The sequence below is a fragment of the Tachyglossus aculeatus genome, chromosome Y3 (assembly GCF_015852505.1).
Source record: "Tachyglossus aculeatus isolate mTacAcu1 chromosome Y3, mTacAcu1.pri, whole genome shotgun sequence".
Lineage (NCBI taxonomy): Eukaryota > Metazoa > Chordata > Mammalia > Monotremata > Tachyglossidae > Tachyglossus > Tachyglossus aculeatus.
The window spans coordinates 1195052-1213136 of record NC_052095.1 but is presented as its reverse complement, the minus strand read 5'-3'; the positions used below and the strand labels follow the sequence as shown (position 1 = coordinate 1213136).

The 18085-nt window shown below is 44.2% G+C and overlaps 1 protein-coding gene across 1 annotated transcript in view; it reads right to left on the bottom strand.

The window, feature by feature from the left end:
• Positions 1-9671: 9671 nt before the first annotated feature.
• The window catches only part of LOC119946744 (guanine nucleotide-binding protein subunit alpha-11-like), an 84827-nt gene continuing 76413 nt past the window's right edge, over positions 9672-18085 (bottom strand). Inside the window, exon 7 of the mRNA XM_038768180.1 lies at positions 9672-12041. Within this exon, the coding sequence (XP_038624108.1) occupies positions 11851-12041 (191 nt within the window). The 3' untranslated portion in view covers positions 9672-11850. The remainder of the gene's footprint in view (positions 12042-18085) is intronic.

Genomic DNA, 18085 nt, shown 5'->3' with positions numbered 1-18085 from the left:
TAACAAAATAAAATAGAATAAATATGTACAAATAAAATAAATAAATAGAGTAATAAATATGCACAGACATATATACATATATACAGGTGCTGTGGGGAGGGGAAGGAGGTAAGGCAGGGGGGATGGGGAGGGGGAGGGGGGCAGAGGAAGGAGGGGACTCAGTTTGGGAAGGCCTCCTGGAGGAGGTGAGCTCTCAGTAGGGCTTTGAAGGGAGGAAGAGAGCTAGCTTGGAGGACGAGAGGAGGGAGGGCACTCCAGGACAGGGGGATGACGTGGGCCGGGGGTCGATGGTGGGACAGGCAAGAACGAGGCACAGAGAGGAGATTAGCATCAGAGGAGCGGAGGGTGCAGGCTGGGCTGTAGAAGGAGACAAGAGAGGTGAGGTAGGAGGGGGCGAGGCGATGGAGAGCCTTGAAGCCGAGGGTGAGGAGTTTTTGCCTGATGCACAGGTTGATTGGTAGCCACTGGAAATTTTTGAGGAGGGGAGTAACATGCCCAGAGTGTTTCTGCACAAAGATGATCCGGGCAGCGGCATGAAGTATGGATTGAAGTGGAGAGAGACCGGAGGATGGGAGATCGGAGAGGAGGCTGATGCAGTAATCCAGTCGAGATAGCATGAGAGATTGAACGAGCAGGGTAGTGGTTTGGATGGAGACGAAGGGCGGATCTTGGCAATGTTGCGGAGGTGAGACCGGCAGGTTTTGGTGATGGATTGGATATGAGGGGTGAACGAGAGAGCGGAGTCGAGGATGACACCAAGGTTGCGGGCTTGTGGGACGGGAAGGATGGTAGTGCCATCAACAGTGATGGGAAAGTCGGAGAGGGCAGGGTTTGGGATGGAAGATAAGGAGTTCAGTCATGTTGAGTTTTAGATGGTGGGCAGACATCCAGATGGAGATGTCCTGAAGGCAGGAGGAGATGCAAGCCTGGAGGAAGGGAGAGAGAGCAGGGGCAGAGATGTAGATTTGGGTGTCATCAGCGTAGAGTTGATAGTTGAAGACCTGGGAGCGAATGAGTTCACCAAGGGAGTGAGTGCAGATACAGAACAGAAGGGGACCAAGAACTGACCCTTGAGGAACCCCTCCCTACAGTAAGGGGATGTGAGGAGGAGGAGGAGCATGCAAAAGAGACTGAGAATGAATGGCCAGAGAGATAAGAGGAGAACCAGGAGAGGACAGAGTCTGTGAAGCCAAGGTTGGATAGTGTGTTGAGGAGAAGGGGGTGGTCCACAGTGTCGAAGGCAGCTGAGAGTTCGAGGAGGGTTAGGATAGAGTAGGTGCTGTTGGATTTGGCAAGCAGGATGTCATAGGTGACCTTTGAGAGGGCAGTTTCCGTGGAATGTAGGGGACAGAAGCCAGATTGGAGGGGGTCGAGGAGAGAGTTGGCATTGAGGAATTTGAGGCAGTGCGTGTAGACGACTTGTTCAAGGAGTTTGGAAAGGAATGGGAGGAGTGATTTGGCAAGAAGGAGGTCATTGGTGACCTTTTAGATAGCAGTTTCAGTGGAGTGTAGGGGACAGAAGCCAGATTAGCACATGGGTTCTAATCGCAGCTCCACCACTTGTCTGCTGTCACTTCACTTCTCTGGGCCTCAATGACCTCATCTGTAAAATGGGGATTAAGACTGTGAGCCCCATGTAGGACAAACTAATTACCTTGTATCTATCCCAGTGCTTAGAACAGTGCTTGACACATAGTAAGCGCTCAACAAATATCATTATTATTATTACCTCACCTCATTATTGTTCAATTATAACCCAACTCCAACTACAAAGTTGGTACACTTTGCTCCTCTATCACTAACCTTCTCACTGTCCCGCCCACCTTCTATCTCTCCTTGACACTGCCAACCTCCTGTTCCACCCCACCTCGCCCACTCACCAACTTGGTCACACCCTTGACCTCGTCATCTCCTACTACTGCACTATCTCCACCCTCATCAACTCTGAAATCCCTCTCTGATCATAACCTTCTCACCTGCCTCCTCACTCACACTTCTCTCCCTGGTAAATCTATACTACTACCTCACAGAGACCTCCGCTCTCTCGACCCCATCCATGATTTTGAGTGCCTCACACCCCACCTCGCCTCCCTTTCCTCTCTACCCAGTCTTGATGACCAGATTACTGCTCTCAATTCTACCCTTTCTACTCAACTCGCTCACTCCCCTTCCCTTCGCCACTCTCGTACCACTAACCCATAGCCTCGGAGCACTGCCATTGTCCGCCTCCTTCGCTCTTATGTTCAAGCTGCTGAACGCTGCTGGTGAAAGTCTAAATACCAAGCCAACTTTGTTCACTTCAAGTTTACCCTTTCCTGCCTTAATTCTGCCCTCTCCTCTGCCAGGCAAAACTATTTCTCCTTTGTTGACAGCCATGCCCATCATCCCCATCAGCTCTTCTGTACATTTAACTCCCTTCTCAGCCCCCCTGTTCCTCCCCTTCCTCCATCCCTCTCACCCAACGATCTGGCCTCCTACTTCATTTGTAAAATTAACTCCATCAGGTCTGAGCTCCTCAAAGTCACTCCTTCCCCTTCTCCAACCCTCCTGCTCTCAACCCTCTCTGCTACTCTCCCATCCTTCCCAGCAGTATCTTCAGATGAGATCTTCTCCCTCCTCTCAAGTGCTACTCCATCCACCTTGCTTCAGACCCCATTCCCTCTCATCTTATGAAATCTCTTGCCCTTTCCCTCCCCCCCTCCTTAACTTCCATCTTCAACCGCTTACTCTCCACTTGTTCCTTTCCCTCTGGCTTCAAACATGCCCATGTCTCCCCCACCCTATAAAACCCTTTCTTGATCCCACCTCCTCTTCTAGTTATTGCCCTGTCTCCCTCCTACCATTACTTTCCAGTCTCCTTGAATGAGTCGTCTACACTCACTGCCTCAAATTCCTCAACGCCAACTGTCTCCTTGACCCCCTCCAATCTAGCTTCCATCCCCTACACTCTACTGAAACTGCCTTCTCAAAGGTCACCAATGACCTCCTTCTTGCCAAATCCAATGGCTTCTACTCCATCCTAATCCTCCTTAGTCTCTCAGCTGCGTTCGACACTGCAGACCGCCCCCTTCTCCTCAACATGCTATCGAACCTTGGCTTCACAGACTCTGTCCTCTCCTGGTTCTCCTCTTACCTCTCCAGTCGTTTATTCTCAGTCTCCTTTGCGGGATTCTCCTCCTCCTCCCATCCCCTTACTGTAGGGGTTCCTCAAGGGTCAGTTCTTGGTCCCCTTCTGTTCTCTATCTACATTCACTCCCTTGGTGAACTCATTCACTCCCACGGCTACACCTATCATCCCTAAGCTGATGACACCCAAATCTAAGACATCTCTGCCCCTGCTCTCCCTCCCTCCCTTCAGGCTCGGGTCTCCTCCTGCCTTCATTCATTCATTCATTCAATCGTATTTATTGAGCGCTTACTGTGTGCAGAGCACTGTACTAAGCGCTTGAGAAGTACACGTTGGCAACATACAGAGACGGTCCCTACCCAACAGTGGGCTCACAGTCTAGAAGGGGGAGACAGAGAACAGGACCTCCCCATCTGCCTGCCACCTAAAACTCAATGTGTCCAAGACTGAACTCCTTATCTTCCCTCCCAAACCCTGCCCTCTCCCTGACTTTCCCATCACTGTAGATGGCACGACCATCCTTCCCATCTCATAAGCCCTTAACCTTGGTGTCATCCTCGACTCTGCACTCTCATTCACCCCTTACATCCAATCCATCACCAAAATCTGCCGGTCTCACCTCCACAATATCGCCAAGATCCGCCCTTTCCTCTCCGTCCAAATGGCTACCTTGCTGGTTCAATCTCTCATCCTATCCTGACTGGATTACTGCATCAGCCTCCTCTCTGATCTCCCATCCTCCTGTCTCTCCCCACTTCAGTCTATACTTCACACTGCTGCCCGGATCATCTTTGTGCAGAAACACTCTGGGCATGTTATCCCCTCAAAAATCTCCATCAAAACAAAAACTCTTCACTCTCTGCTTCAAGGCTCTTGATCACCTCACCCCCTCCTACTTCACCTCCCTTCTCTCTTTCTACAGCCCAGCCTGCACCCTTCACTCCTCTGCTGCTAACCTCCTCACTGTACCTCATTCTCACCTGTTCCACTGTCGACCCTCATCCCACGTCCTCCCCCTGGCCTGGAACGCCCTCCTTCCGCACATCCGCCAAGCTGACTCTCTTCCTCCCTTCAAAGCCCTATTGAGAGCTCACCTCCTCCACATCCACCAAGCTGGCTCTCTTCCTCCCTTCAAAGCCCTACTGAGAGCTCACCTCCTCCAGGAGGCCTTCCCAGGCTGACCCTTTATCCTCTCCTCCTCCCCATCCCCCCATCTGCCCTACCTCCTTCCCCTCCCTACAGCACCTGTATATATGTTTGTACAGATTTATTACTGTTTATTTGACTTGTACATATTTTCTACTTATTTTGTTAATGATGTGCTTCTGGCTTTACTTCTGTTTATACTGATGACTTGACACCTGTCCACATGTTTTGTTTTGTTGTCTGTCTCCCCATTCTAGACTGTGAGCCTGTTGTTGGGTAGGGACTGTCTTTATATGTTGCCAACTTGTACTTCCCAAGTGCTTAGTACAGTGCTCTGCACACAGTAAGCACTCAATAAATACAATTGAGTGAATGAATGAATGAATGAATCTTTCTCAAGATCAGCCCCTCATGCACGTCTTACCACTGGTCTGAAATGCCCTCCCTCCTCAAATCCAACTGATACTCTCCCCCCTTCAAAGCCTTGAAGAGGGGGGACTTCCGCCAGGAAGTCTTTCTTGACTGAACACGTCTTACCACTGGCCTGAAAGGCCCTCCCTCCTCAAATCCGACTGATACTCCCCAACCTTCAAAGCTGTGTTGAGGGGGCACTTCCTCCAGGAAGCCTTTCTTGACTGAACCCCTCTTTCTTTCTCTCACTACCTTCTGTCACCCTAACTCCTTTTGTTCATCCTGCCTTACAGCCCCACAGCACTTATGTACATTATCATTAATTTATGTATTTATATTAATGTCTGTCTCCTCTTCTAGGCTGTAAGCTCATTGTGAGCTGGGAATGTGTCTGTTTATTGTTACATTGTACTCTCCCAAGTGCTTAGTACAGTGCTGTACACAGACTGTGTTCAGCGTATTCAGTTGAATGGAAGGAAAGAATCCTAGCCTGGGGAATAGGTATCTTGATGTGCCATTTTATTGGTACTGTAGCATGAGGGTCCCATACTACAAGAACTGCTTTGGGTTCAGATCTAAGTGATATTCACCTTGGGGGAAAAAATCCTTAAATCCATTAACCAAGAGTGCTAGATAAATTTAGGGGCAGTTGTCTCATGCAGAGGCTAAACTTCCTTCCATCTCAAAGACAGAAATAATGGTGGCATTTATTAAGCATATTAAGGTAGATACTGTACAATTAGCTTGAGCCCACTCCCTGTCCCAAGTGAGTTTACAGTATAAGAGGGAGGGAGAGAAGTTATTAAATCTCCATTCTTTTAAAGTGAGGAGATGGAAACACAGAGAAGCTAAAAGACTAACACAAGTCACACGGCAGGCAGGTTGGGGAGCTGGGACTAGAACTCAGTTTTCCTGATTCCCTGTGTTGTGTTCTTTCCACATGCTCTAAATTTAAACCCCTGAATGTTTCACAGGGCACAGAGGGCAATAGTTGAATAGGCTAGCAGATTTGCAGAAAATTCTGAAGTATGCATAAGATGCTTATTGACACCTATCTAACTTGTTTTGTTTCTTTGTCTGTTTCCCCCCTTCTAGACTGTGAGCCCATTGTTGGGTAGGGACCGTCTCTAGAAGCAGTGTGGCTCAGTGGAAAGAGCATGGGTTTGGGAGTCAGAGGTCATGGGTTCTAATCCCAACTCCGCCACATGTCAGCTGTGTGACTTTGGGCAAGTCACTTAACTTCTCTGTGCCTCAGTTACCTCATCTGTAAAATGGGGATTAAGACTGTGAGCCCCAAGTGGGGCAACCTGATCGCCTTGTAACACCCCCAGCACTTAGAACAGTGCTTCGCACATAGTAAGCACTTAATAAAATTATTATTATATGTTGCCAATTTGTACTTCCCAAGCACTTAGTGAAGTGCTTTGCACACAATAAGTGCTCATTACTCTATTTATTTTATTAATGATGTGCTTTTAGCTACAATTCTACTTATTCTGATGGTTTTGACACCTGTCTACTTGTTTTGTTTTGTTGTCTGTCTTCCCCTTCTAGGCTGTGAGCCCATTGTTTTAGGGACCATCTCTATATGTTACCAACTTGTACTTCGCAAACACTTAGTACAGTACTCTGCACACAGTAAGCACTCAATAAATACGACTGAATGAATGAATGGATAAGTACAATCGAATGGATGAATGAATGAATAAGGATTTTTATATTGCAGGATTTATCCAAAAGGAGGGCATTAGAGACTTTGTTGAGCAGAGCCTCAGTATAGTGGGAATGCAAAATTACAGGGGGTTAAAAGAATGGAACAGAATTGAGAGAAAGTCATTTGTAGTCTCTTCAAGTAGCTGGGAAAGAAACTGAAGCAAGGAGGGTTTGAAGGTGTTGAGAATTTTTCATTCTGGATAAAGGAAATGTGATAACATTAGGCAAAGGGATGGGCCTAGAGGACAAAGTCTGTGAGTAACATTAAGGAATGGGTGGAGAATGGGAATGAATATTTTTAAGTGAAGAGAGATAGGGCAGGGAAATAAAATACATTTCTGTAACCTGGATCTACGAACCTTAATTAAATCCATGGCTTTGATTAATTTTTCCACTGTGGAAAACTGTACTATTAAAACTGGACCTGATACTCTCAGGGGATAACAGGCTGGATATCTGATACTCAGGAAAGTAGTTAACTCTGTAAAATTCACCCAGACTAGGACCTTCCTGTTCCTTTGACCTTAATGGAAATAATGGAGAAGCAGTATGGCATAGTGGAAAGAGCACAGGCTTGGGAGTCAGAGATCGTGGGGTATAATACTGGTTACGCCATTTATTAATAATGGCATTTATTACGCGCTTACTATGTGCAAAGCACTGTTCTAAGCAGTGACTCTGGGCAAGTCACTTCATCATCATCAATCGTATTTATTGAGCGCTTACTGTGTGCAGAGCACTGTACTAAGCGCTTGGGAAGTACAAGTTGGCAACATATAGAGACAGTCCCTACCCAACAGTGGGCTCACAGTCTAAAAGGGGGAAGCCACTTGATATCTGTGTGCCTCAATTACAAAATCTGTAAAATGGGGATTAAGACTGAGAGCCACATGTGGGACAACTTGATTACCCTACACAACCTGATTACCTTGTATGTATCACAATGCTTAGATCAGTGCTTGGCACATAGTAAGCACTTAACAAATACTATTATTATTATTATTATTATTATTATTATTATTATTAGAATGTCCCAACATCTTAGGAACCAAACAGATTCTGATTTGAAACTGAAAGATACAAAAGTCAATTTCCAGTAAGTAGGATTATTGGTTTTGGAGTCAGAACCCAGGAAGCCAAACAAGACAGATTTCAAGAGTAGGTGAAAGCCTCAAAACATGCTGACACTGGACAATTTATTCAGTAACTTCACCCCTTTTGCCTCCCCATGCCCCACCACAAATACACAATAATTCATGCATTTTGGGTTGACAAAAACAAATAAAAAGTACTTTAATAGGCAGTTTAAATTACTTTGTATAGGGATCATATAAACATGAATATGACCAAATGATGTGCTTCACATCAACACTTGTAAAGAATCACTTGCACGAAGAAGGACATTGGCATAAATACACACGTAATCAGAATGCCTAAATTCTGAATGACAAAATAGATGGTTAGAACATTTGTAATACACTCGTTAGAGAAATAAAGCTTTATCAAATAATATGAGGCAAGAAGAAGGATCAACTCGCTGAAGATAAAACAAGCATCACAGAAAGCAAAGAATATTCACACCTGGAAGTAAAGAAAAGGGCGAAACATAAATTGGTGAAGAATCAAAAAAATGCACTGAAATTGCATCCAGTGGATTTTAGGTGGTTGTTTGTGCTCAGGAGAACAAAATGGTATTGAAAAATCATTTACCCTCCCTTTGAAGGCTGTGTCCTCAACAATTCCCACTGCTTTCCCTCTGTTTGGCTAGAAGGTAGTCATAGGTTTTTTTGAGTTTCTGAGTTTGATATATTGATGGAGAACGTGGATTCAATGACCAAGCACAGAGTAGATGCAAGCTCACTATTCTGAAGTGTATGAGTGACCACCAACGTGAAACCAGTATAATAAGGAGAGTTTATTTATGGGATTCCCACTTTCCGTCACTAGGGTGGAATCTCAAGAGGACGAGTTACTTCTCATACAACACTGATTGCATACCACATGCCTGGAAGTTAGAAGGACCTGGGTTCTAATCCTGTCTCCACTAACTGTTTACTGTGTGACCTTGGGCAAGTCACTTCACTTCCCTGGGCCTCAGTTACCTCATCTGTAAAACAGGGACTAAGACTGTAAGCCTCATATGTCCAACCTGAGTAACTTGTATTTACCCAGCACTTAGTATAGTGCCTAGCACATGGCAAGTGCTAAACAAATACTGTTAATAACAACAACAACTGCAGATCCCCATATGAAGGAAATCTTGCACTATAATACTTTTACCACCTGTCACCCCACATAAGAAAGTGAACACACTACACACAACTATTTACTCTGACCCCAGACTCCATTGTATTCTAACCAGCTCAAATTGGTTAGTGAAAACACATTATGCCCGAAGTTAGTGTATTTTCATTACTTCGGATGTTAATCCCTATGCCTTGTTCGGTTATGCAAATTACCCTAAATTAAGCAGATAATTCTCCCCTTGATATCTACACCATACAGATATTTATATCTTTCCAAATATTTCGATTGCCAAAATCATTCAATTGTGTAAAGACCAATACATTAGCCTCCAGGAGCCTTAACTGCTTTAAATTCTAGTTTCCATCTTGAGGGCATCAAATCAAATCCATTGTCAACAATGGCCTTAATGCCAACTACCTGACTTAAAAAGCATAATAAGGCAGTCAAATTCAAACATTCTCTAAGGATATGCTATGTACACTTTGCTTCAAGTTTTTGGTGATGGTTCATCTTTAAGTTCCCAATGGATGTTTAGAATTTCATATTCTATAGATAAGCCTCAGTAGGTTTGTGTTTTTTAGTGCCATTCACACTTTCGTCTGTACTAGTCATGTTGCCCAAGGGAGTGTCCAACATATGTTATTATCCCTTTCTTTTTCATCCCAACTGCCACTATGCTGGTCCAAGCAATTGTTATATCTTATCTCGACTACTGTATCAACATCCATTGGCCTCTCTGCCTTCCCTTTGCAATCCATTCTTCACTCTATTGTCTGGATCATTTTTCTAAAACATCATTTTGTGTAGGTCTACCTACTCCTCAAAAACCTCCAAGATCACCTTTCCATTTCCACATTAAGCAGACATTTGGGATCTAATTCTGGCTCTGCCAGCTGCCTGCAGTGTGACCTTGGAGAAATCACTTAGCTTTTCTGTGCCTCAGTCTCTTCATCTGTCTCCTCATCTGTAAAATGAGAATTTTTGTTGGCCCGCCTACTTAAACTGTGAGCCTCACAGTCTGCTTACCGTTTATCTACCCCAGTGTTTAGTATAGTGTTAGGCATAGAGTAAAGTGCTTAACAAAAATCACAACTGTTATCTTTCATATCTCAGTGCTATTTCACTCCCTGCTGCACCACATATGCACTTACGTCCTTACTCCTCAAGCAATTATGTTACTAACCCCAGTGCCCTCACCACCTTAGTCCTTAGATACATATTCTTTCAATCGTATTTATTGGGCACTTACTGTGTGCAGAGCACTGTACTAAGTGCTTGGGAAGTACAAGTACATATCTTTATATTAGGCTGCTTTCTCTTTCAAATAATGTACTTTAATGACTATCTCCTGTGCTAGATTTTAAATTCCTTTGGTGTAGTAATTACACCAATGTACTCTACTCTCCCAAGTACTTAATGCTGTGCTCTGAACACAGTGAGCACTCACTACTTGTTAAAAAATATTCTTTTGGTGAAATATCAAATAGTAAAATGTAACTATTTAGAACAAAATAAGGGCTCCGCCATTCTAAAGTGTTTGGGAATGTTTAATCAGGTCTGCAAGCACTCAGCTCAACCAGGTCATTTGGGCTCAATGTAGCCAAATGAGAATGTTTAATCTTTTGTGCTAGCCATAGGTGTTTGATCCAGGGTAGTTTTTACATCTGGAATAGCTTTTGGCACACAAACTCAATCTGGATTAAAGCCACAAGGCCTCAGTTTGTTTTGGCAGCTAGGTTCTTGGGGAAAGAGACTACCCTTTCATCTCTCCTTTCGAACACTCTATTTCTGGTCAAACCTGTAATTTGGCAGTATGTATACGACCCCATAATGGTGACATAATGGAAGATAAATCCACTACACGCACCTCTACGTTAAGAATTTCTTCTGTATTTATGGTCTTTTGGTTTTACTTGAGGAGATTTCCAGCCCACAATATGTCAAACCCAAATTTTCACTACTCCTATGTCTATCTCACTATCTTGATGCATGGATTCAAAAAATCTAATCATGGAGGTATCATAGCCTTCTTAAAAATACACAAAAACGTGAGGACAAATAATATTCCCTTTTCCAGTAAGCTAAAGAATCAACACAAAAACAAGGCTGAGAAACTTCTAGAATTCTACACAACAATTAGACTTTGGAAATGAATACCTCTATATTTGCTTTAGGTAGGAGAAGTCACCTGTATATTACTGTAAGCTTGTTATGGGAAGGGAATGTGTCTACTAATTCTACTGTACTGTAATCTCCCAAGTGCTTAGTACAGTGCTCTGAACGTAGTAAGTGCTCAATAAATAAGATCAATTGACTGTTGGCAGCAATTCTCCAGTTAAGAAAGAGAGTGTGAAAGCTTCTAAACAACAGGAGATTTCAGTATTTTAGAAATAGAATCTTTTCCTAGTGACAAAAAGCTCCCAACTTTACCAGACAAAAGAAAATATCAAGTGGAGCATCAGTTTAAAACAAAACAAAAAAATATACTTACAGCATGCTTTTCAACTATTTTTTGAGGTTAATATTGAGGGACACAGACACAGAAAATGACGCTCACAACAGAAGTTCTTTGAGTATTATATTACCTTGTGCAGGGGTTCCATGTTCTTTCAGACTCAGGGGAGCCCAGACAGATTGAGGGGGAGAGAGAAGATAGGGAGAATTACATGACACTCCTCCCTATGGGGGATAAATGACATCTTAGACTGTCTGCTAGTTGTGGGTAGGTAACATGTCTACCAACGCTGCTACAGTGTGCTCTTCCCAAGTGCTTAGTATAGTGCTCTGCCTACAGTAAGCTCTCAACAAATACCACTGGCTGAGTGATTGATTAGGGAAGTAAGATATAGTACATTCCTTCTCAGGAATTAATAAAATGTGATTGGAGCAAAGTGATATTGGGAATGAAAAGCAAAAGAATCTAAGTCTGTCCTAGGTTAAAAAAAATCAAACCCAAAAGAAGCCCTTCTTTGCCCTTAGCAAAATATGTGGAGATTTAAGTGCATTCACAGATAATTATGAAATAAAAGCCTCATGGAAGTATGAAAAAAGCAACTATTTATGAACAGAATAAGAACCAGGATACACAGAACTAGCTACTCCTCTTTAAGACAATTTAAAATAATCACATCATTTAAAACAAAGGAAATTTTTGTAATTATTCCCCATTTTTTAACACATTGAGGTCTCCTGAGAAATGAATGAGATCAAACCAAGTTATATTCTTTCAGGTTGAGCTGCAGAATGGTGTCCTTGACAGCAGCAAAAACGAAACGGATGTTCTCTGTGTCTGTGGCACATGTGAAGTGAGAATAGATGATTTTATCACTGTCTGGGTTTAAATCCACAAACATCTTCAGGATAAACTCTCTGGCAGCTTGGGCATCCCTTTGAGGACCTGCGACAACAGTAAGAAAATGAGTCATTATTTCTTGTTCTGCACCGTATTCTGTTTGAAAATACTTCTATCACTCCAGCCTAACCTTTCTCTTCTGCAGTCTCACATTTCCTCCTTCCTTAAGAACATCTCTACTTGGATGGTCCACCAACACCTCAAACCTTAGGTAGGAGTCCCAAACAGGATGTGCCTGTTAGGATGTCCCAAACAGAATTCTTCATCTCCCTATCCAAACTCTGTCCTCCCTATGGCTTTCCCAACAATGTAGACAGTATCATCATCCTCCCTGTCTCAGAAGCCTGTAACCTTGGAATCATCTTCAACTCATCTCTCATTCAATTTGCATGTTATGTCTATCACCAAATCCTATTTGATTCTACCTCCACTACATCCTTTAAAATCCACCTCTTCCTCATCATCCAAACTACTTTTGCGTTGCGTTCACGTTGTTTTCACCCACCCTAAAAACCGAACCTACCTTGAATATGCTATTGATACTTGTTTACTTGTTTTGTTTTCTGTTTCCCCCCTTCTAGACTGTGAGCCCATTGTTGGGTAGGGATTGTCTCTATCTGTTGCCAAATTGCACTTTCCAAATACTTAGTACAGTGCTCTGCACAAGTAAGCACTCAATAAATATGACTGAATGAATGAATGAATACTGCATCATCACCTTGCTGACTTTCCTGTCTCCGGTCCCTCCCCTTTCCAGTCCATACTCTAGACTGTAAGCTCCTTTTCGACAGAGAATGCGTGTCCCTATTCTTACTGTATTGAATGCTTCCACGTGCTTAGTGCAGTGCTCATCACACAATAGATGCTCAATAAATTCTACTGATTGATATTCCATTCTGTTGTCTGGATCTTTTTTCTAAAAATGTCTCCAAATTCATGTCTTCCCATTCATAAAAACTTTCAATACTTACTCATTCACTTCCACATCACAGAGAAACTCCTTACCATTGATTTTAAGGCATTCAATTAACTTTCCCCACTCCTACCTTACCACAGTGATCTCCTACTACAACTCAGCCCACATATTTCACACCTCTAATATCAATCTTCTTATTCACTGTACCTCAATCTTGCCTTTCCTGCCCCTGAACCCTAGCCAATGTCCTTCCTTTGGATGTTTGTTTTGTTTCGTTGTCTTTCTCCCCCTTTTAGACTGTAAGCCCGTTGTTGGGTAGGGACTGTCTCTACGTATTGCTGAATTGTACTTTCCAAGTGCTTAGTACAGTGCTCTGCACACAGTAAGTGCTCAATAAATACAACTGAATGAACGAATGAATGATTGCAACTCCCTCCTACTTGGTATCCAAGAGACCACCACTCTCCCCACCTTCAAAACCCTCCTATCTATGTTATTATTTAAATGTCTGTCTCTCTCACTAGGCAGTAAATTCCTTGAGAGCAGGGATAGTGTCCACTGAACTGTACTCCTCCCTTACGAAATTAGTACACTGCTCTGCATACAGTAAGCATTTCATGAGTATCACTGATTGATTGATTCTATTCTTCAATTTTTCTGTATAAAATGTGAGTATAACTGCCCTGGAGATTTCCAAATTGTCCATTGTTAATTAGCCATTTCAAGAAAGGACTCTCCTGTGGCCTGTGGAACACCCGCTACATCATGGGGAAGCTTCATCATTCCTGACAGTCACTGATCTTCCTCTCCTCACTGAAACTGGGGTCTTCCCAAATAAGTCTCTCCTGCAGCCTTCTCTAGAATGGATATCATTTTTTTTCCCATTCCCTCACACTCACTGGGAAAGGAGAAGTCAGCTTCCTTCTCACTCCCAATGCCCTTTTCGCACCATCCCACCTCCCCCATCCCTCTCTTTCCTTCCCTTTAAAGCCCATATCATCTGCCTTTACCACCTACTCCAATTACTAGTTATGATCATCTACTGCCTGTCCTTCCCCCACCAGGTTCCACCTCCAACTTTCTGAACTACTTTAATCCTTTTCTCATATTCCTTCTCTCATTCTCAATCCTTACATTGATCCTTGGAAACTTCAGTTTTCATGCAGATGTCCCGGATGATCCTTCCAAAGTCCACACCTTCTCACTCCTTTACTCCAATGACCTGCTCCACTCCACCACCCACCCTCACCAATTTGGGCACAATAATAATAACAATAATAATAATAATTTTGGTATTTGTTAAGTGCTTACTATGTGCAAAGCACTGTTCTAAGCGCTGGGGAGGATATAAAGTGAACAGGTTGTCCCATGTGGGGTTCACAATCTTAATCCCCATTTTACAGATGAGATAACTGAGGCACAGAGAAGTTAAGTGACTTGCCCAAAGTCACACACCTGCCAAGTGGCAGGACTGGGATTTGATGATGACAATGATGGCATTTATTAAGCACTTACTATGTGCAAAGAATTATTCTAAGCGCTGGGGAGGTTACAAGGTGATCAGGTTGTTCCACGGGGGGCTCACAGTTTTAATCCCCATTTTCCAGATGAGGTAACTGAGGCACAGAGAAATGAAGTGACTTGCCCAAAGTCACACAGCTGACAATTGGCGGAGCTGGGGTTTGAACCCATGACCTCTGACTCCAAAGCCCGGGCTCTTTCCACTGGGCCACACTGCTTCAAATGATTTCATAATCTCCAAAAACTGTTCAATTTCTACTCTTATCAATTCTGACATTCCTCTAACCGTAACCTCCTCACCTGCTCTCTTTCCCATTCACCCACCCTGCCTCAAACTTGTCCTTTTCTCCCAGAGACCTCTGTGCTTTTGACCCCTTCCAGCAGTCTACAGCCAATCCTACCCCAACTGGTCTCCATACCCAAGTTACCCTTCTCCTGATGCACAAATCGACACACTCAGTGCCACTCTCTCCACTAAACTCCCGGTTCCCCTGAACTGCCACCAGGCTCATACCACTAACCCACAGTCTGGGAACATCTCCGCAATACACTTCCTCTGCTCACATGCCCGAGCTGTGGAGAGCTGTTGGAGGAAATCCACACATCGCTCTCACCTTGTCCACCTTTAATTCATTCTTATCTGCTTCAATTCGGCCCTCTCCACTGTCCCACAATACTTCTCCTTCCCATTTCGCTCCCATACTCACTGCCCCTGCCAGTTGTTCCAGACATTTAACTTCTTTCTCAAACCTCCTGTCCCCCTGCCATCTCCATCAGTGAAGCAGCATAGCAATGTGGATAGAGGACAGGCCTGGGCATCAGAGTGTCATGAGTTCTAATACCTGCTCTGCCATTTGTCTGCTGTGTCACCTTCGGCAAGTCACTTCACTTCTTTGGGTCTGTTACCTCATCTGTAAAATGAGGAGGATTGATAATAATAATAATAACGATGGCATTAATTAAGTGCTTACTATGTGCCAAGCACTGCTCTAAGCCCTGGGGTAGATACAAGGTAATCAGGCTGTCCCACGTAGGGCTCACAGTCTTAATTCCCATTTTACAGATGAGATAACTGCGGCCCAGAGAATTGATGTGACTTGCCCAAAGTCACAGAGCTTTGGAATTGTGGAGGAATTTGTGGAATTTGTGGAATTTGTGGAATTTGGAAAAGTGGCGGAATTGGAATTAGAATCCACGACCTCTGACTCCCAAGGCCACACTCTCTGTGAACCCCATGTGGGACAGGGACTGTTGTCCAACACTATTTGCTTGTATCCACCTTAGTGCTTAGTACAGTGCCCATGCCCACCATGCTTAACAAATGTCATACTTATTATTATTGTGGTGAGCAAGAGTGAATCCATTTTGTAATACAAGAAACCATTTTACAAATGACAACAGAGAAGGAGGTACTTGATGAGGCATGGACTGATCTTGCCACAGACAGAAGAAAGACTGCCGGAGGTGTACTCCAGATAATATTTACTATTCTATTCATTTTGTTCTATCCTTCTACAGCCCAGCCCGCACCCTCCACTCCTCTGCCGCTAATCTCCTCACCGTGCCTTATTCTCGCCTGTCCCACCGTTGACCCCCGGCCCACGTCATCCCCCGGGCCTGGAATGCCCTCCCTCCCAACATCCGCCAAGCTAGCTCTCTTCCTCCCTTCAAGGCCCTACTGAGAGCTCACTTCCTCCAGGAGGCCTTCCCAGACTGAGCCCCCTCCTTCCTCTCCCCCTCGCACCCCTCTCCACCCCCCCATCTTACCTCCTTCCCTTCCCCACAGCACCTGCATATATGTATATATGTTTGTACATATTTATTACTCTATTTATTTATTTATTTTACTTGTACATATCTATTCTATTTATTTTATTTTGTTAATATGTTTGGTTTTGTTCTCTGTTCTCCCTTCTAGACTGTGAGCCCACTGTTGGGTAGGGACTGTCTCCATATGTTGCCAACTTGTACTTCCCAAGCACTTAGTACAGTGCTCTGCACACAGTAAGCACTCAATAAATACAATTGATTGATTGGTTGTTAGTGATATGCATTTAGCTTTAATTCTGTTTGTTCTGACGACTTGACACCTGTCCACATGTTTTGTTTTGTTTTCTGTCTCCCCCTTCTAGACTGTGAGCCCATTGTTGGGTAGGGACCTTCTCTATATGTTGCCGACTGTACTTCCCAAGCTCTTAGTACAGTGCTCTGCACACAGTAAGCGCTCAATAAATACCATTGAATGAATGAATAACCTATCCTGAAAGAACGGCCTGCAGGGTGGGCATGATGGGAGGGTAGCCATCCCACCTGGTTTTAGCTGGTAATAGACCTGAGGCAGCAGGCAATCGAAGCAGCAGATCAGGGCCTGCCGAGACCCTCCAAACCAATCTTGAGTGGATAAAAGGGGTAAAGAACCAGACCCCAAGCGGCAGCGGAGGCAGAGATTCCTTGAGATCCATGATGGCCACTGGTAACCACCAAGGACGAGCTAGGACAATGTTCTGCAGGCAGCTGATCTACTTGAACTTCTCCAACATGGGACCATCTGCATGAATTTGGGAGAACAGCAGGGGGAGGTGGGGTGGGGTGTGTGTGTGCATGTGTGCGTGCGTGCGTCTGTCTGTCTGTCTGGGTTTACCCATTCAATTAGACCAAGAATTGAATACACCTTTCTGGTGTATACAGCGGTGGTTTGGTTTTTACTTTGACTTGTCATTGAGTGCCTGATTGAGGATTGGGAGGAAGTGGGCCCCTCTTGAAAAGGGCTCCACAGTTGAGAGCCTGACTAGGAGACCAGAGGCAGCCTGACTGGGAGTGGACAAAGGGAGAAAAACCTCCTGAAGACAGATGGACTTAAGGGATTGAGTGCCTAAGGAAGTGGGAAGCAGGTCCCCTAATGGCAGGCTCACAGACTGAGTGCCTGACCAAGTGGAAGCTTGGAAATGGAGGCCAACTTAGGAAGGTCATCCTAAGAGCCAGTCTCACAAAGTTGGGTGCTTGGCATCAGGGGGCAGATGAGCACCAGTCAAAAATCAACTTTGAAGTGGAAGCTGACGAGGGAGGAGAATCCTCAGAGACAGGGTCATGACAATTACTATTTCTCCTAATGACTAGGCTATGTACTTCATCTACAAAATTGAAACTATCAGGGATGATCTCCCCTAAAATCTCCCTTGCTCCTCTTCCTCCACTCTCTTTGACTTGCCCAGTGTTCCCTGCGATAACTCAAGATGAAATCCCTGTCATCCCTCTAAATCTACCCTCTCCATCTGTGCTTTTGACCCAATCCCTTCATACATTTTCAAATCCTCACCCTCTCTTCTTCCCTCACTGATTGTGATCTTAAACTGTTTACTCCAACTTCTTTTCTACTGCTTTGAAACATGCTAACATATCCTCTATCCTAAAAACCCCCACCTCCCTTGACCCCTTGGCTCCTTCCAGGAATCACCCCATCTCCCTCTCACCAGTTCTCTCCAAATTTCTTGGGAGTTGATTACACCAACTATTTCCACTTCCTGGCCTCCAATTTTCTCCTACATCCCCTCCAATCTTGCTTCCACCCACGTCTCTACAAAGACACAACACTATTTATGGTAACCGATGACCTACTTCTCACCAAATCTGATAGCCTCTACTTCATCCTAAT